Source organism: Argiope bruennichi, chromosome 3 (assembly GCF_947563725.1).
Source record: "Argiope bruennichi chromosome 3, qqArgBrue1.1, whole genome shotgun sequence".
Lineage (NCBI taxonomy): Eukaryota > Metazoa > Arthropoda > Arachnida > Araneae > Araneidae > Argiope > Argiope bruennichi.
In genome coordinates, this window is record NC_079153.1 from 142055083 (window position 1) to 142069025 (window position 13943).

At 31.1% G+C, this 13943-nt stretch overlaps 1 protein-coding gene across 2 annotated transcripts in view; it reads left to right on the forward strand.

The window, feature by feature from the left end:
• LOC129963704 (inverted formin-2-like) overlaps positions 1–13943 on the forward strand; it is a 117444-nt gene that overhangs the window by 3000 nt on the left and 100501 nt on the right. Inside the window, exon 2 of one of the 2 annotated variants that reach the window (XM_056078220.1) lies at positions 1917–1975. In XM_056078220.1, the coding sequence (XP_055934195.1) occupies positions 1917–1975 (59 nt within the window). Of the gene's footprint in view, positions 1–1916; positions 1976–6307; positions 6451–13943 lie in introns of those variants that run through there. The other variant, XM_056078221.1, reaches the window with a different exon arrangement.

The following is a 13943-nucleotide window of genomic DNA, read 5'->3' on the forward strand; positions in this document are numbered from 1 at the left end:
AAACTGAATGATATTAGCTGCGAATAAACTTAGCTCAAAATAAAAATACTAAACGCAGAAATTATAAGCGATAAAAATTTTGCGTGACAGAACAGAAAACTGTTAATCGGATATTTATGATTACTTTTGGAGATATGATTGACATCGTTTTAAGTTCAAATCACAGAACGGAAAATAAAGAAATTTTGACAGCTTTCTTTCCTAGTCTTCTTTTACGAAAATTAAAATAATAATAATAATAATAAAAACTGCGAACTTTCTTCTCTGTCGATACTGCCTTTTCTTACTAACTAATCAATCTGAAAGATTTTTACAATATTATTTACTTAATGTATCGCTTAACAGCTGCACATTATTTGAAAATGCTTGTTTAATCTGATAACTTCTCCACAATTATATAAGCTTATTAAATTCCAAAACAGTAATGAACGGCATAAATTTCATAAATATTCGAAAAAATTCTCCACAATTACATAAGCTCATTAAGTACAAAAACAGAATTAAACGGTATTATTGTAATATGAAATTGAACGGCAAATTTTTTCAAAGGCGGCATTCTAATCACTTTCTCTATTTAATATCGGAATGGTGTAGAAATTTTAATAAATTAATATAAGCTCAGTAAATTTCTTTATCATCTAGAATTGAAAAGACCTTATCGTGACATTTCGAACTCTTTTGAGATGTCATCTCATCCATAATATCATAGCAAGTAAGGGACATCATTGTGCAATGTGCCTGGCTGTCAGATGTGGCACATTAAACTGCAGCATCTTGTTTTTATTTCATTCGTTTCTTACTAAAGTGTGAATTCCTCTTTTGTGATTGTGTTTCTAAAGTATGAGGCCTAGTTTTCACTGTGAAATTGAGCAAAACTCGTGAATTTTCTCGGACCATTTCCGGTCAGTTTCGAAGAATTGTTTTCACATTACATAGCACAAAAAATTCGAATAATTATTTTTATTGGAAACCTAGCTAGTTGATAGGAATTCATGATGCACAACATCACGAAAATCAATGAAGTCACCATTGCCTTGATTTTTGAGTGACTTTGATATCACCTTATTAGACTTGCCTCTCAGGTAATGATGCATTTTAGAAAGGAATCATCTTTTTGGCACCTCTCGAAAGGCGACAAATCGCAACCTTAAATGATCTTTTAAAATCACTTGTTGAGAATGAAACGATATGGGAACTTGCTTAATTGTCTCTTATTGTAAAATGAGGATTACCAAATGCCAATTCTCTGACCTTGAGTGCATGACCCACCTAATCAGGGATCATCCACAATCTCTAGCATCCTTGCACTTTTCATACCAATCAATGCTGCTAGATTTGATCAATAGTCATCTTTAAAAGTTTTTGAAACATTTCAAATACAATTTTGAACTTTTCGACTCAACAGACTTCCTACCAGCAGATTCTGTATAAAATGTGCCAGAATTCTACTAGGGCAATAAATTTATCTGATTTTTCAGTGTTTTTCCTTTTCGTACAAGAAAATAAAAAAATAAAAATATGCAGAATCCAATAAAGAAATGATATTTTCTAGTTTGATAGTGGGCTGTAATCAATGCCATTTTTTCACGCTCTTCTTGTTGGTTGCGCATCGAGGAGAGGAAAAGTGTCGAGTTCGATTCAAATAAGAAATGAAGCTTGATTTCTTTTTTAGTTTTCGGAATTAGTAAATAATTTTACTTATCACTTGGAATTCAAAAATAGGCATGGAAGACTATAATGACTGTAAATAAAATGAATTAAAAAGCAAATATTAATATTTTAAATTTATTATATTAATAACAGCCTGAAATTGTTCTTAAAATAGAATATCTGAAGAGAATTTTCAATCTAATTTCTTCTTCATTTGTTGAGTTTTTAAACATTGTTTTAACAACTGTTTATGTATCGTTTGACAGGTCACTTGCTTCTACTTCAATTGTCTTTGTAGGCATTACTTTTTGCTGCCATAGTGGAGGTAAGCCTGAAATTCTTTCAATAATTTATGCTACTTTCTTTGTTCATAACCTAAGAAATTATCTAAACAATATTTCCATAACAACCCTAACAGATTAATACTTCTTAACAGATTTTATAAATAAATTAAAATTTCCTTCATTTAATATGTCAATATCTGAAAGACCAAGCTTCGTTCGGCATTCTTTTTTTTTTAAAAAAAAACCTTGTTTTTTTGTTTTTTTAGGAGAAAGTATTTAGATACCAATCACTTACTGATTACATTTGAATATTTTTCTATTTCACCTACATACGAACTGGTCATTTAAATGAAAAAAAAAAAAATCACGAATGCACATAGTTTAACATTTATTCGAAACAGTATGCTACATTACAGTATTCATTTTACAGTTTATTTATCATTACTTATATTTTTGAACTTATAGTGAGTTTTACCATGTGAAATCGGGTCCGAGATGAGGATATATGACATTATCAGCATGAGAGCAGATTGAATAAGGCTCTAATTGTTAGTTATAAAAAAAAAGTTTTTTTTTATATATATGTGTGTTTAAAATCGCGTTTTTAGAGCAGTTAAAAAAGGTTCTAATTGTTAGTTATAAAAAAATGTTTTTTTTAATAACTAACACAAAAAAAATGTTTTTTCTTTGTGTGTGTGTGTGTGTAAAATCAAGTGTTTTCAGGAAAGACACCTATACCGATAAACTTAAAAAGTTAAAACATTAAATATAAATACATAAGTAAAAAATAAAGCAAAAAATGCGACTCGAACCTGTAACACACGTATGTAGTTCAGACCACTATACTGCACTGGCCACACTTCGTAGCTGAAGTTGAATATTCTTATTCTAATAATTAATTATAAATTTTGTGTGTGTATAATAGCGTTTTTTAGGAAAGACAACAATATATATATATATATATATATATATATATATATATATATATATATATATATATATATATATATATATATATATATATATATATATATATATATATATATATATATATATATATATATATACACACACACACACATACATACACACAAGAATTGCTCGTTTAAAGATATAAGATTTTTTTCACATATCCTTCATCACATATTCATTTGCGTGTTTTTATTTCTGCTCATTAATAGCCCCTGTATAGTCATTCATTTTGTATAACACGTGTTATAATTAATTAAATAAAAAAAAGTGAAGTTTGGTTGAGGAACAAAAGAAAATTTTAGATTAAAGTATTAAAGTGAAGGATTATGAGCTAACTTAGGATAAAACATATAAAATGAATTAGGATTTAAATTTGATTATTATTCACCCCTTCCTCACCACTGCAAGACGTGGAAGTGCTTTGGGACCCTTCGACACACAACTCTCCCAAGCTAAAGAGTAAAATTTAAATGCATATTAAAAGGGATACACAAGTTTCCTTTTATCTTTACATTCATGTAAAAATCATTTTCAAGAAAGGGACTAAAGATGTAAAAAAAATAAAACGAGTTGCAAAAAAATATGTAAAATATGATCTATAATAATAGAAAAAATATTAATAAAATAAAATACATAATACAAAAATGGTAAGGACACGTTTTCAGTAGAAGTTCAACTGATAGTCTAGGATAGTCTCTATAGCCTGCTTGCATATAGTGTGTCATAATAGGAAATTTGACTGATCAAAATTACGGATTTAGGAATAAAATATTAAACTATTAAACTGAACTGATATAATAAAATATCAGTATAATTATGATTCTATGTAAAACAATTGGATATAAAAATAATAAATATGAAATTCAAAATACTCTTATAATAAACATTAATACTGAAATAAATGATATAAAAATTTAATATGTTTACGTACATTTGCAAACAAAAACTTATTCCATGTTGCGGATTGTGCACATATGGCACTTCCGGATGGCACAGATGTTTGCATAGTGTTTGTTAAGAGTCTCCCCCGAGAACGGGAACTTGCGGGGCAGGTACGGAACCCAATGGATGGAATTTAGAAGGAATGCCATGAACGTTAAGCTTTGTAAATAGTTTAGTTAGTATCTATACACCCATGCCATCATTAATAAATATCTAAAAAGGCACTGATTTTGGAATTCATTAAGCACCTCCAACTGAACACAGATTCAATATCCCATTAGGCAGCTAACTAAGAGTTTCTTGATAATGCCCAACGTCCTAAAATGAGAACATTAAAAAAAGGGAATGTAATTCTTGTTTTCTTTCTACTCTCATCCACGAATATTTGTTTTCAAAGAGGAGAATAGAATATCTTGGATAAAAATTGAAAGAAATAGAAATTAATCGTGTGGTTGATCCAAGAGTCGCACCACATTACGATTGCTATGTTTCAGTATATGACAATTTTCTACGATGTGGATTCATTAAATTCCTTATACATTACAATGTCACCAAATATGAATGCCGAATCTATGACTCCGGCACCTTATTTTAGGCTTTTTTTGCTCATTTTCTAGCTTTTTCTACGGGAAGACAGAATTGATTTTGAGTTAAGGGAGAAAAATGAGGTAAAGTGCGAAACAATAGGTATACAGGAGGAAATCTTGTAACAGAATGAAGGATTAAATTATATTCATTGATTACTTGTTCTAAAAGTTTAGCTCAAGAAATTTTCGTAGAAGAATTGATCTTACATTTAAATTGGTTACTACTGACTGATTTATTCTTTCACATTTCCGCTATGTGTGTGTGTGTGTAATGTGAAGTGGTTAACAGATATTTGACACTTTAATTTCTCAGGAAATGTTTGAATTTAGATATCTACTTCTGTCGGTTAATAATTTTGAAGGCACTTGAATTCGAATAACCTGTTTTAATATATAAATATAAGTTTCAGAATATTCATTTTTGGAATGAAAATCCCAAATATATCTGGTTGCCTGATCAATTATTATATAAAGAATTTTTTTGTTGAATTTTATTGGTTTAATTCTCCACCAGTATCGAAAGAAAGATATTCCAAAAGACGATCTATAGGGGACATAGACTGTTAAAGGCAAAATCTTTTTTCCTTTTCTTCTTATTTAATTGACAAACATCAAAATGCTTAATAAAACCTCTATGTATTGAGTATATTAGGTCAATAATATTGGGTAGTAATTAGATCATTTATCATTTTTTGAATGCATAAATGCCAAATTATTCATGAGCGTTTTGTAAAACATTTTCATTGAGAGAAAAATGTACAGCTATTTTAAAAAGATTTTTCTTTTTAAATGCAAGTATATTATTAATATTTTTATATTTAATATCGTCCAAATTGTCTATTTATTGACAGTGTTTTATCTCATCCAACTTCAGTAAATGTACAGAATGATAGAGGTATTGAGCAGTAGGATGCCTTGATAATATATCAACTTCAACATTAGCTGTTCCTGTTAAATATTTAACTTCATAATCAAACATTATTTAAAGGTAAACGAATAATCTTCAGAGTTTTAACATTTTCAAGCAATATTTACCAAAGTTTTTTTTACCTAATTTTGAATAATCGGTTGCATCTTTATTTTTAAATTCAAACCATTTTCATTGTTCCATGAAATATTTAATCAAGCGAATTTCTTCCCTTGTTGAGAACTAAAAGAAGAAAAATTCTTTTAAAATCTGTGTAGTTTACAAGATGGACCCGCTCTCCCTAAAGTGACAAAACTGCGAAATTTAGAAAAGAGGAACCAAACAGTTAACTTTTTAATAGCGCTGTAATGTCATGAGACTAGTTAAGTTCTTGTGCACAATGAATGAAATATACATAGAGCAATTGAAATAATATATACAATATATAACTAACAATAATATGTACTTTAATATTTGACAATTTGGTGGAAACAGGGCCATGAAGTAAGTCGTAGCTTAACCGATTTAACTGAAATTAAACGTAACCAGTATCTCCGGTGACCTCAAAAGCGGCTAGTAAAGAACTAATAATAATTTTACTTTTTAATCCATAAATAAAAGCATTTTTTTTGAAAAAGGTCTTTAATAAAATTAATTTTCTCTCTTGTTCTTCATGCAGTGCATTTTTATTTAAATCTGACAGATAAATTGCGCCCTTCTACCGTTTTCAAAAACATCGAAGCTCGATGAAGCGCCAATTCAAAGATTCCAAAAGTAAATCGTTGTGACTGCCTAGGATTGCGCAATGGCAGGGAGCAGATAATGATAGACATTAACTGCCACCTGATAGATTCTCCGTTTTATCGGCAACTTTGTGACCAGATAATAGAATGATTGGCGTCATTCTTTTTGCTCTTTTGTGACTCAGGGGAGGAAATTGGCCAATTCCGGCAGAAAAACGATTCGTAGAATGGAATTTGAACTAGTGAGAACGATTCAAAACAAGAAGGATAGTTGCGCTGGGTGGTTCAGATTTTTCTCGTTGCGAGTCTTGTGCTTTAGAAATTTAGCTGGTAAATAAGGATGAAAGAATCGGAACTGGAATCAGGTATTCTTCTTTCATTTTATTTAAAAAATGAGTTCATAAAAATGAAATTGGAGTAGGTTGTTTAAGATGATCAAGTATTCCATATTAGCCAGAACAATATTGAACTTTAACAAGTGAGCTAAAAAAAAAAAAAAAAAAAAAAAAAACAGAAGTGATAGAATATGTCGTGCCATGGAATTCTCTACACAAGCTCAGCAGACGGTAATTTAATTTAAACGATCATTATTCTGTAATGCAATGTCGCGAATTTAATAATGAACATGTGAGTACAGCTGGCATTCCACGAAAAGGCCCACTAAATGCTTCAGCCAGATTTCATGGCATACAAAGCTAGGGAAATCTCGAAACCACAGCTCCTTTCCATTTGGCAACATATTTTAAGCTAAACTGTAAGAAACAAACTCTTTTTCTGAAATAAAAATAAATTCAGTATGTTTAACATGTGTATCTATGTATTTGGGTGTGTGAATTTTTTGCATATTTTGTTGGTGCTCTGTGTCATGATGTATTTGTTCTCAAACAGAAAAATGAGATATTCTGATCTTGAACAAAACAGGCATTTATTTGTAATGAGCCTCACTTTTTAAGAAATTCCATTTATGCATTCATATTGCTTTGTGCATAGTATTTCTACCTCATAATAAAAATGAATGTGCGTATGTTAGTGTTCTACAGGCCAGACGCTTTGACTTAGAAACACAATATTTAGCCCAGACTAACTTTAGAGGGTGAAAATATGCATATCGGTGCGATTTTTCAATTTTAATCATAAATTGTAATTAAGTTTAAGAAAAAGCTACATTTTAATGTTTTTCGTGATAACTTCCGAAAATATTTCGGTACAAAAATGATTTTACACCGTTTTAAAGACCCCCAAATTGACTTTTCAGTGATGCTGTCAAATTCTTTAATGTAGATTTAATGAACTTCTAAATATGTTTTAAAATATATTTCACAACATTGTTGTGAATGAAACCGAAATCGTTTTCATTGTTTCATGAAATATTTGACAGCATCATTTTCTTCCTTCGTCGAAAGTTTATAAAAGATTCTGTTTCATATCTATGCAGTTTATAGGATGAATAAAAAAGTGAATTTAGAATACCACTAAATTTAGAAGATAGATGAACTGGACGTAATAGCGCCAAGATGCCATAGAACGGATCTCCATTAGGAATGTTCATGTACACAGTGAACAGAACAGAACTGGGACTATTAAAAGTAACAGGGGTTTAATGTCTGACATCTGACGGAATCATAAACATACATTTTATTGAAAAGATTTGACTTAAATGAAATATAATTAAAATGCCGGACGAACCAGCAGGTGGCCAAAGGTGACTAGCTATTTTATAAATTTGAATTATTTGACTGTTTAAGAGTGGCGGAAGAAACTTAAATTATCATCTTCTTTGAATAATTTCAAATTAAAAGATTTTGGCTGTTAATAATGTGAGACATGACAAAGCAAAAGAGGGATTCATTTCTATACTTTACTTCACTTGTTTCAAGCTTATGCAGAAGAAGTTTAGTGAACGATTTTCATTTTCACTTTCTGATGACTCAAGTTTTGAAGTTTCGTGCAATGCAACTTTGTGTGCTTGATGAAAGTACACAGTCTTATTATTTCCATACATTACATTTGTAGTCACTCGGTTCATTTTAAATGAGTCTTATTACAATTGCCATGTGGTACCGAAAAGGGAAAAAATAGATTTCAAGAATTTATAATAATGAATAATAAATTAAGCATTAAAAATTTTAAAATAAATTTAATTTGAATGAATTTTTTAAAATAATTTTAAAAATAAATCTACTTTTTTCTTCATTATTAAAATGTTCTTTAATCATATTTTACTCACATATACATCTTCTCGATTTATTTTTCATCTGTATGTGTAAAAAATAAGGATTTAGCATTAAGATTATAGTATAATAACCCAATTATTAATCAATAATGTTTCTATTTATTTTTATGTTGGTAACAAAAAATATCAAGCCAAGCTTACAGCAAAATACATGCAACACATTCGAGATTAAAATCAAGCAAATACCGAAATATAATGCTGGTGTATTAGTCCAAATGAAATTTTACAACAAATACATTAACTAAAGTAAATTAGGAAACATTATTCGGCTATAACTTCAAAATCATCGAGTGATCCAAGATATGAAATTTTAAATTGATAAATGATACCAGGTTATCTTTAGAACTTTTTCTTTAAATCCAGTCCGGTTGCACGGCAAAAGGGCATAGGATTCGAATAAGCATTAAAATTTCTTAGTAAAAATCGGCAAATAATTTGCAATTAAAATGTAGTGGAGAAAGCTGTTACAGCGAACATAAATTCTAATTATAAGTCACGTGATTGTATTTTGTCAATTGCCAGAGAGAGGTCACAATTTCGCTACTCTTTATTTCTACTTATTGTTTACCTTAATATTCATCTATTCCTCATAACATTTAAATCAATAATTAATACGATTATGTAATACGAAAGGAATAAATTACGGTATTTGAAGACACTGCGAACGATTAATTTGTGTCCCTACTGAAATTGGTAGCTCTGTTCCAAGTCTAGTAGAATCAAAACATTAGTGCTTTAGATTTTAAAATCAAAGGGGAAAAAAAAAAAACATTCCATCGGTTCCTGCTTATGACGACTGCAACGAAAATAAAATTCATCTAGGTTTAAAAATGGTGATCTGATATTATGTTTTGTCGCGTCAAATGGTAGAACAGACACTCGCTATTGAAACAACAGCAACAATTAACTAAAAAGCGAGAAGTATTAGCCTTTCGGGTCCTTCCTGGTATTTGTCTCATCATCCAGAATGTGAATGAGGCGGCCCAAGGTAGAGCTCATGGTTGCTTCGCTCGGATAAGACACTGTCATCATTCAAGCAGATTGCACCGAGGAAGTTGTTTGGTTTTTGCATTTTGTATGCTAAGAGTAAATACTGTAATCCTAAAAACTCATACTTCCAAACTTTCAAAAATCTTTCCTTTTCACACATTCCACAGTCGGTTTTTTTGTTGTTGTTAATTAGTTTTATGAACACATAAATCAAAGACACATCAGGCTATAGGGATGGATTTTGATACGAAGTTTTATCATTCAGAACTCTTAATGTACACCATATTTTGGACTTAATTTGTGAAAGGGTTGATTCTCTGTTGATCTGTCGTGATTTGTGAACTGATCGTTTTCCAAAATTCAACGCCTTAGAGTAATGAAATGTGGTATTTGGTAATGCGATTAAAATTGTACATTTGCACCTAAATACAGTTCTAAACTTAGCCTGAATGTTTCTTCACATTCGTAAGATTTCTCAAAACTGAAATATCAAATATACCAGGCAAACCTAAAGAATTATGGCATCCCCTTAGGGTGCTTTTTTACGGCATTTTTAAGATAATGTTTGTTAATAATTTCGTATTTTCACATAATTTACAAGAAAACTGAACAGTTGAATTTATTCAAATTAAAATCATTCAAATTTCAGAACGACATTTTTAGAATTCTTTTCATGTTTTTCAAATTCACTTGCAGTTTTTTTTTCTTAGTCGCAGCTGACTGGCATACAAATAAAAAGCGCCAGAAAATTGCATATTATAATATTTAGATCTTGTTAAATTTCTTTTGTATTTTTAAAATTTGATTTTAGTTTTAAATTAAACTTTTTTTTTAATGAGAGATATTTAAATCAGCTCTCTTGAAGATAACCCATAAATAAATGTTTTATTGCTTCAAATGGCCGTAATGTTTACATTTCGTAAGTTTTTTTATGTAGAAATTAAACTAAAATAGACAAATAAAAATTTCCGGCTTTGGAAACTGAAGGGTAAAGGAAACTCGAAATGTGTGCTACCCAATGATTCCACTTTTGATAGCGCTTCTTCCTAACCCTACAGGTGAAACGTCATACCTGTGACCTTCCCATGGAAACACATTGATTTGACTCTTGCTCAGATATTATTCTGCTATGAAAATTATGGTGAAGAAACACAATAAGAAGGGCATTTGTTTTCGGTTCTTAAAATGCAAGTCATGTTATCACATGCATAGATGTATTCAGTTAGGAACTGTGCGAGCTCAGCAGGTGAGAAAGTTCGTAAACCGGTTATTAAAGTGCCCCCCCCCCTCATTTTTCACCCTTTAATCAAGTTGCTGATAAAATTTTCCAACTATCTTGCTCACGCCAAAATATGTGGTTCAATTTGAAACATAGGTGAAGTACATGGCATTCAACTTTAAAAAAAAAAAATTGCTGCTGAATTGCAGATCCCATACAAATGGTGTTGTTTCCTCAGTGATTCAAGGGCCTTAAATAGTATGGTTGTGAGGCGAGAGAGTCCTTACAGTTCTGAAATGAACTCAGTTGGGATCACTATGATTCCTGGTTTCAATTCCTGGATTAATGTTTGAGTCGCGACAAAATAAAAAGGGAGGTAGAGGGGCGTAAACTTTAGCCGGGGTTCTTAAACTAAGGTCCCTTAAGGTAAGTGGAATCGTAAAACACTAATGCTCAGCAGAAATGCAATTTCTCTACTAAGCTATTAAAGTCGGTAGTGTCAAAGCATGAGAACATTTTCCAAGCGTCTGTTATTTTTATTATTGTGAATTATTTAGTTTACTGAAGAGACATATTTTTTTCTTAGTGCAATAGTACCAAATATAACATCGCGTTTATTGTCTTGAATATATAATTTATCTTAGGCTAAATAAAACTATAAACACATACTGACTTATTCCCTCTTGCCTTTTAAATGAAAAGAAGTTTTAAAAGCAACTAACGTTATTATAAAGAATGGAAAGACATCTTAAAAATGAAATACTTTTATAATTAATTATTGTAGTGATGAGGTTTTTAAGATCCTATTGCAAAGCTGGAAGTCCCATGTTATCTAGTTATATCACTGAAACAATACAAATGATATAGGAACTAGCAATGTTAAATGATGAATGATGGAGAATCATTTGGCCCGGATAGCTAGAAAAATGCAAACAATTAAAAGCTCCTCTCCTCTCATCTATTATCTCACGCACGTCGGACTTAGAACCGGTTGTCGCGATCAGCAGTTGCGTTCCGACAGAGATCGATGGACCTCGGCGTTTTTACCCGTCGAGAAACTCAACTGCGGGAGCTTCTCATCGCAAGTTATTTGATCTCGAGCTACTTCCACCGAAAGGAATGGAGTTGTCCAGTTTGCAGTGGAAGGAATTTGATTGTGTCTAGGAGTCCTGCTGATTTCAGCGAAAAGGGAAATCAAAGGTTTAAACAGAGGTTTTTAATTTAATTCAATTATTATTTTTTATTTTTATTTTATTACTTTTTTTTTTTTTTTTTTGCTTAGCAGCCTTTTTTAATGAAACGAAAAATGCTATCAATCCAGTATGAGATCTAAAAGTGCTCGAGGAGGTTACCTTCTTTTCTAACAGCTTTAGCGCCGCGATGGCCTCAGTTTCGGAGCCGCAGATTTCTAGGCATAAAACTCATTTACACTGAAGATTCTTCTCTTGATGCTGGGTGGAATTTTGGAGAAGGAGGGGCACCAGCTCTTGCACCGCCCTCGTCGGCCGCTTTTGAAAAATGAAGAAATCCGTCCTCCCGTTGCATCAAAACGGGATGTTAATGCAACTAAATTAAACCAAACCTGACAGTTAACCACTCAACTGTTTTGCCCGAGTGCTATACGTATATCGATTTATGGAATTTTGATAGTTGCAAGCAAAAAATAAACCATTTATAGCGATTATAATTCAATATTAAAATGACTTCGAATACATAGATAAGCCAAGTATTCAATGGATTTCCATTTGAATCAAAATAAAAAAAAATAAAAAAATCCCAAAATAGAAGGTGTCATCGTATTAGATAGGAAATATCATGAATACCTAAGAGGTTAATTCTATTCATATTTAAAAAATGAGGATCTTTTTTGTTTCCAGATGAAAAATGAAAGCATCTTTCACAAATGCTCCATTATGTTTAGAAGTTAATCAATTTATATCCAATCATTGTCAAAACATTCCTTGGAACGGTCTACGGTAACTAATATAATAAAACACTGTAAATCGACAGGAATAATAGCATAATGAGTCATGGCTGCTGCTGTCAGCAATGCGTGTCGAACGGACTTTCTGTCTGTTATCCATTGGCTTCCCCAGAATCAAACAATTCGATGTAGAGTCTGTTGTTTCCGATGATTCAAAAAAGATGCGAATACGTGATTCTATAGTTCTTGATTTAAAAATTGATTGCGTGACTGGGATAGTTAATAGCTGTTTTGAGGAGAGGCAACGGATTTCTGGTTGTTATCACGGAACAGAGGACATTTTATTTTTTAGATGTTCCTAATGTTTATATTTGCCACAATTCAATTTCAACACTAGCCAATATCTTGAATATGAAGTTCTCTTTAGGGTCGATATTGCTTTAACTAAATATAAACCACTGACCATCATCAATTCAACTGTGTATATAAAAAACTGTGTCTATGCCTTTCTTAAATCATGTACCTATGTTACGATGTACTGTTTTCATTTTCCTTAATGAGTTGAGAAAATTTTCAATCAAAATTTTATTGCCTTTCCTTTTATTGTCCTTTTCTTTCAGTATTTTTTAATTTCCAGAAAAAATTAATAATAATTCGCAAAAAGATATTTGAGAAATGTATCTTACTTTCTAATCGCAGATTCCGGAAAAATTCTTCAGTTCTGTTCTTTAAAATTCTTCCTTGCTTTCTCAGAAATCATGCATGTCTAAGATTTTGATGAATCTCCACGTTTTAGATCATTTTGGAAATTATTCTGCGAATAAAACTTAATAATGAAAGAGGCTAGAAGACTTCTTCTGCCATTCGAAGATACTCGAATCTCTATCAAATTTCGTTGAAATGGATCCCTCAAAAATCTATCAGTCAGAGTACATATAAAGACGCTTATTAGAAAATGCCAACGAACAAGAAGGGCAAATCTTGAAACATTGCTTTGTCACCAGAATTGCAAACCTTTGGCATTCATTGACCCAAAATCATCAGAGAGTCGACTGTCGCTCGGTCTTCTGTTTTATGAAAGGTGACTCCAAAACACAATAAGTTAGATAAATAAAGTAGGGGCATGATATTTATTAGCAAACAACTGCCCACATTGTGTTATTTGTATACATTGAATAACACACATAATATTGTTCCTATTCGTCTCTTATTGAAATTTTACACAAAACGAGCTACATTGTGTCAATATTCTATAAAATCGAAGGGAACGCGATCGCCCTGGTTATTCTGACATATGATCTTGGAGTGGAAAAACACAAACATACCAAAAGCCATCGATTCGCAAAGAATATTGTGAGACTTTCAGCCAAGAATAGAATTTTTAAAAATCTTTATTATTGTGAAAATAATGAGGTCGTAACATGCAGGGCAAGAAAAAAAATGCAGCGCTGATTGTAAAAATTTATCACGAAGAAAGCATTAAATGAGCTAT